Here is a 16,705-nt window from a genome sequence, read left to right on the forward strand (position 1 = left end):
TGCTAAATGTCTTCAAGGCAGAAATTGATCAGCCATGATTGAATGGCGGAATGGACTCGATGGGCCGAATGGCCTTACTTCCGCTCCTATGTCTTATGGTCTTAATGGTAGGGCTCTGGGAAGTGTTGCCGAATAAAGAGACCTAGGGGTACAGGTGCATGATTCTTTGAAATTGGGATCCAGATAGACAGGATAGTGAAGAAGATAGTTGGCAGACTTGCTTTCATTGGTCGGAGCAATGATTATAGGAATTGGGATGTCATGTTGCAGCTATACAGGACATTGGTGAGGCCACTTTTGGAATACTATATGCAATTCTGATTGCCCTTCTATAAGAAGGATGTTGTTAAACTTGAGAGGGTGCAGAAAAGGTTTACAAGGACGTCGCTGGGATTGGAGGATTTGAATTATAGGGAGAGGCTGAATAGGTGGGCCTCTTTTTTTTCCCATGCAGTGTCAGACACTGAAGGATGACCTTGTCAAGGTTTAGAAAATGATCAGGAGCGTGGATAGGGTGAATAACTAATGTCTTTTTCCAAGGATGGGAGAGTCTAAAACTAGAGGACATAGATGTAAGGTGAGATGGAAAGATTTAAAAAGACCTGAAGGGTAACTTGTGGTGAGTATTATGGAATGAACTGCTAGAGGAAGTGGTAGAGGCGGATACTACAATACAGTGTTTAAAAGGCATCTGGATGGGTATATGAATAGGAAAGGTTTAGAGGGATATGGGCCAAATGCTGGCAAATGGGACTCGGTCGGATTGGCATGACTGGTTGGCATGGCTGAGTTGATTTATGCAATATGACTGGCTCTAAGAGAGTGCTTCAGAAACAGAAGAAGAGTTTCAGGACTCCGTGTCAAGAAATAAGTACCTGTTGATAAATTTGTTTAATGGTCCCAGGAAGAGACATTGAACAAAGAATTCGCACCAATATATGTAAAAGTTTGTTGGAAAGAAACAAAGTATATGCATGTCACTGAACCAGAAATTTCAAAATAGAAACAGGATAACCCTTCACTGAGGTTTATCAAGTTGTTGTTGATGGTAAAGAGGTTGAAACCTTTGTCCTAATACTTATTATAAGACTCTTCCAATTCCTTGTATACTGTAAAACTATTTATTATACAGAAAAGGAAAAAGCAATTTGTGCTTTTGTTAAAAGAACATTGTGAATACATACACTGACCGCAATAACAAAATTGCAAAAATTAAACTAATGCTTTGTCCAAACATGTTTCAAACTAGAATTCCACTTGCCTGGTATTAACTTCAACTGCAGTCACAGCAGTATAATGAAAGGGAATTGAGAATACTATTACAAAGACATTCAGATCCCTGGTTTTATATACATTTGAGACAGTTGACAGAAGTATGAATTCTGTACGAAATCTTCATAGAATACTGGTGTGATGAAGCTTGGGTACTGCATTTCAGAGTGGATGCAGAAGAATTTAGTAGAGTGGTATCAGGGATAAAAGGCACTGGAGTTACTGAGCTCATTTGCTTGGAGCCAAGAAGGGTAAGCGGGAAGATTTGATACTTTTGAATCTTTTAAGTTTGATCGAATAATTGCAGAAAAGCTGTTCCTTATGGAAGAAGAGTTTTTAACTGGAGGAAACAGACCTGAGGGACATGCCAACCTTCCAATTTCAAAGGATTTACAGGTGTTAGCACTTGTTAGTTATAGAGAAAAAGGAAACTCTGAAACAAAGAAACGGAAAATGCAGGATGTTCCACATTTGCAAGGAGCAAAAATAGGCCAGCGTATGGGTTTAACCCTTTATCTGAAATTAAAACAATACAATGGAGGTTAGCATTGGAAAATAAAGGACAAAGAAACAGCAGCTATTGTAATCAAGAGAAATTGTCAATGAATTGAATGACTTTACTTTTCATAGAGAACCAGGAAAAGATCTGATCAGTCAGCCAAAGATTTTAAGTTTTTTGGATAATAAAGCCAATGGGAAGTGCTAATAAGTAAACGGCAAATCAGCTTTCCAACCATGTTACTCCACTGCTGTTTATGTCGTACTAAATGGCCTCTTATAAAACATTTGTGTTTTGTTCCAGCCTTGATCGAATGGTGGCATTCTATCCTCCAGGTTTGAAAATCATGGGTTTAGGCTCCATTCTCAAATTACTATTTGTACGGTGATATTGGAGGTTGCAACTCTGATGAGTAAAACTTTGATTACAGGTCTCCTGCAGAGTAATGACTCCATAGCACAATGAGAACAAGAGAAAGGCAGTTCTCCCTGTGTTCTAATTATTAGTATCCCTCAAAACAGAATATTTGCCCACTAACCAAATGACAGTTTGTGGGATTTCTACTGTTTTTTTGACTGGTTACAGTGCTTACTTTCAAAACAGTAGTTGCTGGACTTGAAAAATATTGGTTGGAGAATGTTATAGGCAATTAATGAATGCAAATGCAAGTGTACATGCTTGCTGTCTTAATTGATTCATTAATATCTCTGCCAGAATTTACATAAAACTCCATATGCACCAGCTGTTTCTGTTTCTTTGTGCTCTGATAAAAACAGTGAAAATGAGTCAACGTTTAATTATTGCTTTTTGGATGTTAACTTCTCTGATTCCATCATTATTGATAGACTAGTTTCCTGCCCACATTTAGAGCATTGTTGTCTGTGGGTGATCTCTCACTATTATAATACATGGCTTCTGGTTGTATAACAGCTCCATTTCAGTAAAAAAACTAGAAAACAGTACAGCGCAGACACAGGCCTTCCAACAGTACAGCGCCGACACATGATGCCTTTCTGAACTTAAAAACCTTTTGCCTCTACTCAGTTTGTTTTCCTTTAGTGTTTGCTTATTCAAGATACAATAGCAATGTTTAAGAGGCATCTTGACATATCTGTTTCATTAGCTTCCGTTGGCTATTGGGAGGACTGTAATACAATCCCAAGAAAGTGATTCCTATTCCTGAGCGCTACCCATGTGGCCTTGCTGGATCAACCCTTCAAGGTGCCCTCCCTCTGTATAGCTGTGATATTCTCCCGAACCAGTCACCCAACACCCCCACCTCTCTTACATCCCTTTCTATTATGCCTGAAATATCTAAATCCCCGAACATTAAGTTGCCAGTCTTGTCCTTCTCTTTGTAACAGCACTATAGCTATATAGTCCAGGCTCTAATTCATCTGCCTCACCTGTCAAACTCTTTGCATTGAAATGGATACACTTCAGACTACTAGTCCCACTGTGTTGAGAAACCTCTCCCTGCCTGTTCTTCCTCTTACTGGCCTTAGTCTCTGTTTCCTCTTCAGTCATTTTATTTGTTAACCTGCAGTTCTGGTTCCTGTCCGCCTGCCAGATTAGTTTAAATCCTCCTGAGTGGCACTAGCAAACCTTGCTGCCAGAATATTTGTGCCCCAATTTAGGTACAGCCTGTCCTTATTGTAAAGTCTTCACTTGTCCTGGATGACATCCCAATAATCCACATAAATGAAGCCCTCCCTCCTATGCCAGCTCTTTAGTCACATATTTAACTATTGTCTTCCTATTCCTAGCCTCACTGCCATGTGGCACAGGCAGTAATCCCAAGATTATGACCCTGCAAAAATGATGCATTTTGCAACAACTAGCTGTTTGGTAAGGTTGCAGCTTATGTCTCTAGATGTTTCTGACCTATGCATTTTATTTTTGTTTTCTTGATACATTGGATTTTGTACTTTCATTTCCTGATCTTGGTTCATTATGTAGCAACTTATCCTGTGACAGGAAGAAACTGGTTTTACCAAATGAATAAGTGCGATCTTTTCAAATGGTGTTGTACTCCAGCACTTCACTTTGGTTCAAAAAAATATATTTTTAGGTTGTTTTTACTGAGTTGTACCTAGTAGTTGGGGAGTGGATCTGGATGGGTTGTTCTTCAGAGGGTCGGTGTGGACTTGTTGGGCCAAATGGCCTGTTTCCACACTGTAGAGATTCTGTTAAAATAATTATTATTCTTATTTCACCTGTTTTTCTAATCGGCCTGTTCAGAGATGTTATGACACATTTGGACTAGGTGGGACTTGAACCCGCGCCTCCTGGCCCAGGGGTAGAGATGGCACCACTATGCCACAAGACAGCCTTTAAGTGTTTTCAAATCACCTTGTTCAGGGATGGAATTATGTACATCTAGAGCAACTGGGGTTTGAACCTTGTTCCAGGAGGCTTAAGGGGAGGGACACAGTCTGAAAAACAACCCTCCACATCAATCTCTGTCTCCTGTCAAGCCAACTTTGTATCCAGTTGACAAACTGACCCTGAATCCCATGTTATCTAACTTTACTAATCAATCTGCCATGCAGAACCTAGTCAAGGGCTTTACTAAAGTCCATGGAGACAATGTCTATGAGTCTGCCCTCATCAAATGTTTTGGTTACATCCTCCAAAAAGTCAATCAAGTTTGTGAGACATGGTATCCCATAGCCACACTAAATAACCCCAAACAGACCTTGTCCCTCCAAATTAATGTAAATTTTATCTCTAAGAATTCCTTCCACAATTTAACAACCACTGATCTCAGACTCCACGGTCTATAGTTCCCAGGCTTTTCCTTACAGCCTTTCTTTATTAAACGCACAACATTAGCCACCCTCCAGTGCTCCGGCATCTCAGCCATGGCTTAAGATGAATTAAATACATCTGCTAAGGGCCCGCAATTTCTTCCCTAACTCCCCACAACATCCTAGGATATACTTGATTAGGTTCCAGACATTTATCCACCGTTATTTTTTTTTAAAAAAGACCTCCAGCACCACCTCTTCTGTATTGCTGACTGTTTTCAAGACATCAGTATTTATTTAATTTTTTTAGAACAGTACAGCACAGAACAGGCCCTTCAGCCCACGATGTTGTGCCGACCATTGTTCCTCATGTATGCACCCTCAAATTTCTGTGACCATATGCATGTCCAGTAGTTTCTTAAATGTCCACAATGACCTTGCTTTCACAACTGCTGCTGGCAACGCATTCCATGCTCTCTCAACTCTCTGTGTAAAGAACCCGCCTCTGACATCCCCTCTATACTTTCCTCCAACCAGCTTAAAACTATGACCCCTCGTGTTAGCCATTTCTGCCCTGGGAAATATTCTCTGGCTATCTATGCCTCAAAATATTTTCCTGGAGTTTTTTAGCCTTCATGTTTTTCTCCACAGTAAAATCTGATGCAAAATATTTGTTTTATATCTCTCCCATTTCCTGTGCTTCCACACATTGATGACCTCGTTGATCTTTAAGGGGCCCTATTCTTTCTTTAGTTGCATTTTTGCTCTTAACGTATTTGTGGAATCTTTTTGGATTATCCTTAATTTTATCTGTCCAGGCTATCTTGTATTCCCTTTTAACCCTCCTGATTTAACTCTGAAGAATGTCTGTGAACCCCTTATACTTGTCAAGAGATTCACTTGATCCCAGTTGTCATAGAGTCACAGAGATGTAGAACACGGAAACAGACCCTTCAGTCCAACCCGTCCATGGCGACCAGATATCCCAACCCAATCTAGTCCCACCTGACAGCACTTGGCCCATATACTTCTAAATCCTTTTAAAAGTTGCAATTGTGCCAGCCTCCACCACTTCCTCTGGCAGCCCATTTCATACACGTATAACCCTCTGCGTGAAAAAGTTGCCCCTTAGGTCTCTTTTATGTCTTTCCCCTTTCACCCTAAACTTATGCCCTCTAGTTCTAGACCCCCACCCCAGGGAAAATATTTTGTCTATTTATCCTATCCATGCCTCTCATAATTTTGTAAACCTATAAGGTCACCCCTCAGCCTCCGACGCTCCAGGGAAAACAGCCCCAGCCTGTTCAGCCTCTCCCTATAGCTCAAATCCTCCAACCCTGGCAACATCCTTCTAAATCTTTTCTGGACCCTTTCAAGTTTCACAACACCTTTCTGACAGGTAGGAGACCAGAATTGCACGCAATATTCCAACAATGGCCTAACCAATGTCCTATACAGCTGCAAAATGACCTCCCAACTCCTGTACTTAATACTCTTGACTAACAAAGGAAAGCATACCAAACGCTGCCTTCACTATCCTATCTACCTGCGACTCTATTTTCAAGAAGCTATGAACCTGCACTCCAAGGTCTCTTTGTTCAGCAACACTCCCTAGGACCTTACCATTGAGTGTATAAGTCCTGCTAAGGTTTGCTTTCCCAAAATGCAGCATCTCACATTTATCTGAATTAAACTCCATCTGCCACTTCTCAGCCCACTGGCCCATCTGATCAAGATCCTGTTGTAATCTGAGGTAAGCTTCTTCTCTGTCCACTACACCTCCAATTTTGTTGTCATCTGCAAACCTACTAACTATGCCTTTTATGCGCACATCCAAATCATTTATATAAATGATGAAAAGTAGTGGACCCAGCACTGATCCTTGTGGCACTCCACTGATCCTTGTGGCACTCCAGTCTGAAAAGCAACCCTCCATCACCACCCTCTGTCTTCTACCTTTGAGCCAGTTCTGTATCCAAATGCTTAGTTCTCCCTGTATTCAGTGAGATCTAACCTTGCTAACCAGTCTCCCATGGGGAACTTTGTCGAACGCATTACTGAAGTCCATATAGATCACATCTATCGCTCTGCCCTCATCAATCTTCTTGTAACTTCTTCAAAAAACTCAGTCAAGTTTATGAGATATGATTTCCTATACACAAAGCCATGTTGAACTATCCCTAATCAGTCCTTGCCTTTTCGATTACATATAATTGAATCATGTCCCTCATGATTCCCTCCAACTTCTTGCCCACCACCTACGTCAGGCTCACTGGTTTATAGTTCCCTGGCTTGTCCTTACCACCTTTCTTGAACAGTGACACCACGTTAGCCAACCTCCAGTCTTCCGGCACCTCACCTGTGACTATCAATGAAACAATATCTCAGCAAGAGGCTGTCTATACCTAACATATACCTCCTTTTTGTTTTAGATCAGAACATCAATATCTTTATTCATCTTTTTTCCTTCTCTTTCCAGTCGTATCCATCACTGTGCTGCAAAAATCCCAACAGTTGTGTTTACAAGTAACTGTGAAACTTCTTTCATTGTGTGACACTTTACTTGAAATGAGGGCCCTATTTACCCGTTCTGCATATTTTATGGTTCCTCATGTGCATTTACATTAGAACAGGAGCAGGAATAGGACACTCAGGCCCTAAGGTAAGGTTTTTTTAATATATCTCTTTTGGCAATTTAGAGCAGAGGGGATGGAATCTAGGGCAGTTGCATGTTCCTTTTGCAGGATGTGGGGTGTAAGGGTTACCCCTGGTCTCCCTGCTGACTTCACCTCTGAGAAGTGCCCCCAACTCCAGCTCCTCACAGGCTGCGTTAAGGAACTGGAGCTGGATGAGGTTCGGATCATTCGGAAGACTGAGGGGGTGATAGAGGGGGGTTATAGGGAGGTAGTCAAACCTAAGTACAGAATAGAGGTATCTGGGTGACCGTCAGGAGAGGGAAAGGGAATAGCCAGTGAGTGCAGGTATCTCTGTGGTTGTTCCCTCACTAATAAGTATACTGCTTTGGATGCTGTTGTGGGGGGTGGGGGGATCCTACCAGGGGAAAGCCACAATGGTCGGGTTTCTGACATTAGGCCTGGCTCTGTAGCTGAGAAGGGAAGGGGGCAGAGTAGCAAAGCGATAGTGATAGGAGATTCAATGGTGAGAGGAACAGACAAGAGATTCTGTGGTCGTGACCGAGACTCCCGAATACTATGTTGTGTCCTGGGTGCCAGGATCAGGGATGTCTCGGATTGAGTCTACAGGTTTCTTAAGAGGGAGGGTGAGTAGCCAGAAGTCGTGGTACACATCGATACCAATGACGTAGCTAGGAAAAGGGATGAAGACCTGAAAAGTGAATGTAAGGAGTTAGGTTGGAAGCTAAAAGGCAGGAGAAACAGTAGTAATCTCAGGATTGCTACTGGTGCCATGTGCTAGTGAGGCTGGGAACAGAGAGCGAGTGCAGCTGAACACATGTCTGCAGAGCTGGTGTAGGAGTGAGGGCTTTAGATATGTGGATCATTGGGATATCTTCTAGGGAAGATGGGACCTGTACAAGGAGCCGGGTTGCACATGAAAAGGAGTGGAACCAATATTCTGGGCGGGACGTTTGCTAGAGCTCTTCAGTAGGGTATAAACTAATTTGGTGGGGGATGGGAACCAGATATACAGATCCGAGGGTAGGGTAGTTGTGAACAGGCAAATAAAATGTGCAGAGAGTCTGTGAGGGAGGAGAGACTGTTGATAAGGGCAAAGTTGCAGTCAGTGTGATGGGTTGAAGTGTGTCTATTCTAATGCAAGAAAGGTCAGGAGAAGGGTGATGAACTTCGAGCATGGATCAGTACTTGAAACTATGATGTTGTGGCCATTACATAGGCTTGGCTATCATAGGGCAGGAATGGTTGTTGGATGTTCCAGGGTTTAGATGTTTCAAGAGGAATAGGAGGGAGGTAAAGAGTAATGGTATTGCTAATCAGGGGCAGTATCACAGCTGCAGAAAGGGAGGTCGTCTAGGAGGGCTTGTCTACTAAGTCATTATGGATGGAAATCAGAAACCGGAAAGGAGCAGTCACTTTATTGGGAGTTTTCTATAAGTCCCCCAATAGCAACAGAGACACAGAGGAGCAGATTGGGAGGCAGATTTTGGAAAGATGCAGATGTAACAGGGTTGCTGTCATGGGTGACTTCAACTTCCCTAATATTGATTGGAACCTCCTTAGTTTGAATGGAGTAGACTTTGTCAGGTATGTGCAGGAAGGATTCCTTATAGTCGGCCATATTGGATTTGGTGCTTGTCAACGAACCAGGTCAGGTATCAGATCTGTCAGTGGGAGAGCACTTCGGAAATCGTGATCACAATTTCCTGACGTTTACTGTAGTCGTGGAGAGGGATTGGAGGAGACAGTATGGGAAAGTATTTAATTGGGGAAAGGGGAATCACAATATCAAAAGGCAAAAACTGTGGAGCATAAATTGGGAACAGATATTCTGAGGGAAATGCACAACAGAAATGTGGAGGTTGTTTTGGGAATATTTTCTGCAATTGCTGGATAGGTTTGCCCTACTGAGACAAGAAAGGGATGGTAGAGTGAAGGAACCTTGGATAACAAGAGATATGCAATATCCAGTCAAGAGGAAGAAGGAAGCTTAATTAAGGTTGAGGAGGCAAGGATCAGACAGGGCCCTAGAGGGTTCAAAGGTAGCCAGGAAGGAATGGATGAATGGACTTAGGAGAGCTAGAAGGGGGCATGAAAAAGGTTTTGTGAGTAGGATTAAGGAAAACCCCGAGGCGTTCTCGTGAGAGTAATCTTGTAGTTTGTGAGGACAGCATGAAACAGGCTTGATACGCTTGAACAGCTTCATGTTAAGTAGAAGGATGTGCTGGAAATGCTGAAAAACAGGAGGATAGGTAAGTCCCTGGGCCAGACAGGATATGTCCAAGGTTTCTACGAGAAGCGAAGGAGGAGATTGCTGCACCTTTGGCGATGGTTTTTGTGTCCTCACTGTCCACTGGTGTAGCGCCAGATGATTGGAGGGTGGCAAATGTTATTCCCTTTCTTGAACAAGGGAATAGGGAAAAATCTGGGAATTACAGACCAGTCAGCCTTACGTTGGTGGTGGGCAAATTATTGTAGAGGAGAGACAGGATTTATGATTACTTGGAAAAGCAGAGCTTGATAGTCAGTCTGGCTTTGTGAGGGGCAGATCATGCCTCACAAGCCTTATTGAATTCTTTGAGGATGTGACAAAACGTATAGCTGAATGTAGAGCAGTGGATGTGGTGTATATAGATTTTTAGCAAGGTGTTTAAGGTTCCCTATGGTATATTAGATTACTTAGTGTTGAAACAGGCCCTTCGGCCCAACAAGTCCACACCGATCCGCTGAAGCGTAACCCACCCAGACCCATTTTCCTACATTTACCCCTTCACCTAACACTATGGGCAATTTAGCATGGCCAATTCACTTAACCTGCATATTTTTGGATTGTGGGAGAAAACCCACGCAGACACGGGGAGAATGTGTAAACTCCACACACAGAGTCGCCTGAGGCGGGAATTGAACCCGGGTCTCTGGCGCTGTGAGGCAGCAGTGCTAACCACTGTGCCACTGTGCCACCGTGCCGCCCGGTAGGCTCATTCAGAAAGTAAGGAGGCATGGGATACAGGGAAATCTGGCTGTCTGGATACAGAATTGGCTGGCCCATAGAAGACAAAAGGTGGTAGTGGATGGAAAGTATTCAGCCTGGAGCTCGGTGACCAGCAGTGTTCCGCAGGGATCTGTTCTGCAACCTCTATGCTTTATGATTTTGATGAATGATTTGGATGAGGAAGTGGCAGGGTGGGTCACTACGTTTGCCGATAACATGAAGTTTGGTGGAGTTGTAGATAGTTGGAGGGCTGTTGTAGGTTGCAACGGGATATTGATAGGATGCAGAGCTCTGCTGTTAAGTGGCAGATGAGTTCAACCTGGAAATGTGTGAAATCATTCACTTTGGAAGGTCGGATTTGAATGCAGTATACAGGGTTGAAGGCAGGATTCTTGGCAGTGTGGAGGAACCAACTGATCTTGGGGTCCATGTCCATAGATCTCTCGAAGTTGCCACCCAAATTGATAGGGTTATCAAGAAGACATATGGTATGTTGACTTCCATTAGCAGGGGGATTGAGCTTAAGAGCTGTGAGGTTATGCTGCAGTTCTATAAGAGTCCTGGTTAGACCACACTTGGAATATTGTGTTCAGTTCTGGTTACCTCATTATAGGAAGGATGTGGAAGCTTTAGAGAGTGTGCAGAGGAGATTTACCAGGATGCTGTCTGCACTGGAGAGCATGTCTTAGGTTGTGGGAGCATGTCTTAGGTTGTGGAGTGAAGAAGTGTAAAAGGTGACTTGAGCGAGGTGTACAAGATGATGAGAGGCCTAAATAGAGTGGAAAGCCAGTGACCTTTTCCCAGAGCAGAAGTGGCTATTAGGAGGGAGCATAATTTTTAGGTTATTAGAGGAAGGTTTAGAGGGGATATCAGAGGTAGGTTCTTGGCACAGAGAATGGTGGGTGCGTGGAATGCACTGCCAGCAGTGGTCATGGTGTTAGAGACATTAAGGACATTTAAATGACTCTTGGATAGGCGCATGAATGATGGAAAAGTGTGGATATGTAGGTTAGTTTGATAATAGAATACAATAAAAGGTTGGCACAACATCGAAGGCTGAAGGGCGTACTGTTCTATGTTCTCTGTTTTATTTCAGGTAGCCATGCCATTCTGTAAAATCATGGCTGATCTGCCGATAAGATTCAACTCATCTTTCATGCCAGCTCCTCCTCACCTTCAATCCTCCGTTTTAAAACTCTTTCTACCTCCTTTTGAAATACTTCATGAGTTAGACCCCAAAGCTTTCCTGAGTAGAGAATTTCAGACATTCTGAGAAGAAATCCTTTAGTATGTTAGTTTTAAATAAGTGGTCTGTTATTCTGTTACTGTTGAGATTCCCCAATGTCTTCTCAACATCTGCTCTGTGAAGCTGTCTCAGAATCTTGAATGATTCAATAAAATCACCCCTCATTCTTCTAGTACTAATGAGCAAAGTCTAACTTGTTCAGCCACTCTTGATAATTCAATCCTTTGTCCCAGGATTCAGCCGAGTGAATCTCTTTTGAACTGTGTCCAATGCCAGAATATCCTTTCTTACATATGACAATCAGTACTCGAGGTGGGACCTCACCAACACCTGCATATTTGTAACACCACTTTCAAGTTTTTAAATTCCGAAACCCTAGTAATAAAGGCCATAATTCCATATGATGTCTTAAGTATTTGCTGCACCTATATGCTAACATGTGTTTTTCATGCAAAAGAACAGTGCTGAGCTGCTGCGTTGTACTTTTATTAAGTCTCTCTCGATTCAAGTAGTAATCTGGATTTGGACTTTTATTACCAAAATGCATGACCTTGCATTTTTCATACAATAAACTGAGTTTTTGCAGATTATTTCAACTCTTATGTCCTCATTACAACATGCCTTCACTTTTTTTCTGCATTGTCAGCAAATTTGCATTACATGCTGCTTCATTCTTAATCATTAATATAGGGAGTGAATAATTAAGAGGTTAGGACTAATCGTTGTGGGACTGAACTTGTTAGGTCAAACGTGAAAACGACCCATTAATTCCAACCCTGCCTTCTGTGTATTAACCAATCCTCAATCCATGCAAATACATTACCTCCAATACCATGAGCACCTATCCTGTTCAATAAACTTTAATGAGGAACCATATTGAAAGTCTTCAGACAATCCAAATTCCAGGAGGCCCAACTTACAAATGTTCATACTTATGAACCCAGTCACAGGGGTGTAATCTTAAACATCCGACATGAACATTTCCTCTACCTATGGATGGCTGCATTGTGTTCTGACTTGCGTACAAATCAGCCTACTAAGGGACTGAAGAATTGAATCTGTTTGCAATCCAAGCCTGTTTTGCTTTATCAACTCTGCTTGTTATATTCTCAAAAAACTCTAGCAAATTTAGCCAACATGACTTCCAGAAAACCATGTTGACTCTTTGATTGTTAACTTTTCTAAATGTCCTGATAATTCTTGCTCAATAATGAAATCCAGCATTTTCTCAATGACAAATGTTTTGGCTGTCTGGCTAATAGTTTCTGTCAGTCTCATTTTTTGAATAGGAGTGTCATGTTGGTGATCTTCCATCTGTCCTCTGGAATATTTTGACAAGTACTTCCATTAACTCTACAGTCACTTGCATTAAGACTCTTGCATGCCATTAGGTCCTACCGACTTGTCTGCATTCAGTCCCAGTAGCTTGTCAAACACTTCGTTCCTCGTGATCGAGACTGTTTCTAGACTTTTCCACTCAATGATATCTTGCTTATCTGATATCTTTAGTTTAATTATTATGGCCTTCACTGTAAAGACCATTGCAAAGTAGTGGTTTTAATTATCTAACATTTCCTTATCCCCTGTTATCGATTCCTTAGTTGCATCCTAGAACAGGAACAGGCCATTCGGCCCTCCAAGCCTGCGCCGACACATTTTGCCCTTCCATACTAAAATTGTCTTTACTTACGTAATCCGTATCCCTCTATTCCCTTCCTACTTAAGTATTCATCCAGGTGCTTCTTGAATGCTACTATTATTCTGCTTCAACGACCTGGAGGAAACCCACGTAGACACTGGAGAATGTCGCCCGATGCTGGAATCGAACCCAGGTTCCTGGCACTGTGAGGCAGCAGTGCTAACCACTGAGCCATCATGCTGTGACCCCCTGCCGCTGTGACCCTCTGCCACTGTGCCCCCCTGCCACTGAGCCACCATGCCGCCTATCTGAATGACCTATTTAAATGACTGCCAATGCTTGTCTATTGACTTTCCCCTTCGTCTATTTTCCCAGCCTGATTTAGACGATACTTTCTTCATACCTTCGTGATTGCACTTATTTAAATTGGTGACACTGGTTTGAGACTCACGTTGCTATCCCTCAGACTGACTTTGAAATTCCACCATAAGCTAGAGGATTGGGAATTCCTGAGATATCTTATTGATTCTGTTACGATCAGTCACATCTTGCTGTCTGTGACTGTGGAACAAATTTGATCTTGGGGGCAGAGGGAGATACTTAAATGTTAAAAAGATGGTTTTAAAAGTGAATTTTTTAACTGTAGTTGACTGCATTAAAATTCCCTGATTTAAACCACATGGTCAATCTAAAGATGCAGAACATCAATTTGCCAGTTTCCTTGGAGCATCACACTTCAGCTGTACAAGTAAAAGCAGGTTGAAGGGGTTGTCTGCTGTTAGTTTTTAATCCCCCACTATCACTGTCCTTGTCACAAAGGTCTGCTCTTCCAGTCTGCTTCACAGTAATGCTGAATTGTTGCATGCTCCTTCTTGTTGTACAGTGTGGGCCTTACAGTGTAACAGTATGAAAGTGCACATAGTTAAATGTATACCTTCTTTACAATGTTGAAAACATTAAGTATGCTTTTTTCAAAAGCCACCATTTAAGTACTTCTCTTTTTAGGAACAAAAGGCAAAAATGCTGTATATGAAATCTGGAATTGTTGATTGACTTTGGCCTACAGTAATAATTGAAATTCAAATTTGCTCAAATGCCAGCAATTTCGAGACCTTGTTTCTCTTAGTCTTATTTACTTAATTCCAGCACATTTCTAAAAATGAAGGTAACTTATCAGCGTGAATTAAAATTTGACTCTGTCCAGCTTGGGTTCATCCTCTGTAAAACTGTAAACAGTTTCTATTTTTGCTGTTATAATTTCCACGCCTGCTGTATGGTATAATGTGGTTTTGCAAATGCTTTAAAGCTGGGTTTTCCTGTACTCCTGTTTTCCATCACTGCATCCCCAGAACTTAGCAGTGATATACTGAACCAATATATTTGCCACAACTGCATGTACTCACTGATACACAGATAAACAAGAAACTTCTTCAGCCCTCTGTTAAGTGATTGCCTTAAATTCACTGCGAATATTTCTAAATTTAAGGGCTACAAGAAGTAGTTCTAGTTGATGCATTTAACTCATTATTAACTTTTTTTCCCTCCTCTTTTTCCTACAGTCACTTTTGCTGTTGGGTGGAGTTGCGCTGGTCTGCCTTTCCCTCAACCTCCTTTTCCTTCTCTTCTATTCCTTTTGGCTGTGTTGTCGGAGGAAGAATGAAGATCAGCCAAATGCAGACTGCTGCTGTACAGCATGGTGCGTCATCATTGCAACACTTGTGTGCAGGTAAGAAAGCTCCTCCAGCATGAGATTAGTGTCTTGCTTATAGACCCTTTTCAGAGTTTGAAAATGTTTTTAATCTGTGATGAAGTTTATATGTCCTGCCAACACAGCGAACTCCCCTCTGTTCTGATATATTTTGATATAACTTAGTTGGCTGGGTGGCTGATGTACGATACAGAATGATACCAGCAGCGCAGGTTCAGTTCATGCATCAGCTGAGGTGACAGTGTTGGTCCTGTCTTCTCAGCCTTGTTCCGCAAGTTAAACTCCCCTGCAATTGTCTCTCTCTAAACTGTGCCGAAAATGTGTTGCTGGAAAAGCGCAGCAGGTCAGGCAGCATCCAAGGAACAGGAGAATCGACGTTTCGGGCATAAGCCCTTCTTCAGGAATGAGGAAAGTTTGTCCAGCCTGCTGGACAAACTTTCCTCATTCCTGAAGAAGGGCTTATGCCCGAAACGTCGATTCTCCTGTTCCCTGGATGCTGCCTGACCTGCTGCACTTTTCCAGCAACACATTTTCGGCTCTGATCTCCAGCATCTGCAGACCTCACTTTCTCCTCTCTCTAAACTGTGGCAACTTTACCTTAACAACTCCAATTTGTGTGTGTTTTCCTGCACAGCAATTTTGAATTGCAGCCATGTTATGGGGAACACCAAATAAAGCTTTGTGCTTCTGCTACTTTGAAGCTTAGTCAGTCTGCATTACTGTTGTAATCTCTTCATATACAATTAATCAGTAGTATTTGTAGAAGCTTTGAACAGACCATCATCCTGCCTCTTCAGCAAATGTTGCAATGTGGAGTAATTAATACATGCCAGAAAAGATATTAATTAATTCTGGATATAGGTTTGCTCGCTGAGCTGGAAGGTTCATTTTCAGACATTTCGTCACCATACTAGGTAACCTCTTCAGTGAGCCACCGGACGAAGCACTGCCGATGTTTCCTGCTTTCTATTTATATGCTTGGATTTCTTTGAGTCGGTGATGTAATTTCTTGTGGTGGTGTCATTTCCTGTTCTTTTTCTCAGGGGATTGGTAAACGGGGTCCAAGTCAATGTGTTTATTGATCGAGTTCCGGTTGGAATGCCATGCTTCTAGGAATTCTGTTTGGCTTGTCCTAGGATGGATGTGTTGTCCCAGTCGAAGTGGTATCCTTCCTTATCTGTATGTAAGGATACTAGTGAGAGACGGTCATGTCGTTTTGTGGCTAGTTGATGTTAGTGTTTCCTGGTGGCTTCTTTTCTGCCTGTTTGTCCAATGTAGTGTTTGCGACAGTTCTTGCATGGTATTTTGTAAATGACATTAGTTTTACAAGTTGTTGGTATAGGGTCCTTGAGGTTCATCAGTAACGGTTTCTGTGTGTTGATAGATTTGTGGGCTACATGATGCCAAGAGGTCGGAGTAGCCTGGTACACATCTCCAAGATGTGTTTGATGTATGTTAGTGTGGCTGGAATCTCTGGCTATTTCAAATTCATGAGCTGCTGTTTTAGTGTGTTGGTAGGTTTGTGGGCTACTGTGATGCCAAGGGGTCTCAGTAGTCTGGCAGTCATTTCCGAGATGTCTTTGATGTAGGGGAGAGTGGCTAGGATTTCTGGATGTATTTTGTCTGCTTGTTTGGGTTTGTCACTGAGAAGTCTGCAAACTGTGTTCATTAGGTACCAGTTTTTTTTTAATACACTGTATGGGTGATTTTCCTCTGCTCTGTGTAGTTCCTCTGCTCTGCAGCCTGTGGTGGCTTGTTGAAATAATGTTCTGATGCAGCTTTGTTTGTGGATGTTGGGATGATTGCTTCTGTTGTTCAATATTTGGTCTGTATGTGTTGTTTTCCTGTAGACGCTGGTTTGAAGTTCCCCATTGGCTGTTTGCTCTAATGTAATTTGACATTGAGAATGGCAGTTTGTTATTGTTTTCCTCCTCTTTGATGAAGT

The 16,705-nt window shown here is 42.2% G+C and overlaps 1 protein-coding gene across 3 annotated transcripts in view; it reads left to right on the top strand.

Moving 5' to 3' along the window:
* The window catches only part of LOC122560473 (protein tweety homolog 3-like), a 301,083-nt gene that overhangs the window by 102,003 nt on the left and 182,375 nt on the right, over positions 1–16,705 (top strand). For all 3 annotated transcript variants that reach the window (XM_043711109.1, XM_043711111.1, XM_043711110.1), the window contains exon 2: positions 14,612–14,778. In XM_043711109.1, the coding sequence (XP_043567044.1) occupies positions 14,612–14,778 (167 nt within the window). The remainder of the gene's footprint in view (positions 1–14,611; positions 14,779–16,705) is intronic.

Source organism: Chiloscyllium plagiosum, chromosome 21 (genome assembly GCF_004010195.1).
Source record: "Chiloscyllium plagiosum isolate BGI_BamShark_2017 chromosome 21, ASM401019v2, whole genome shotgun sequence".
In the NCBI taxonomy this organism is placed as follows: Eukaryota; Metazoa; Chordata; class Chondrichthyes; order Orectolobiformes; family Hemiscylliidae; genus Chiloscyllium; species Chiloscyllium plagiosum.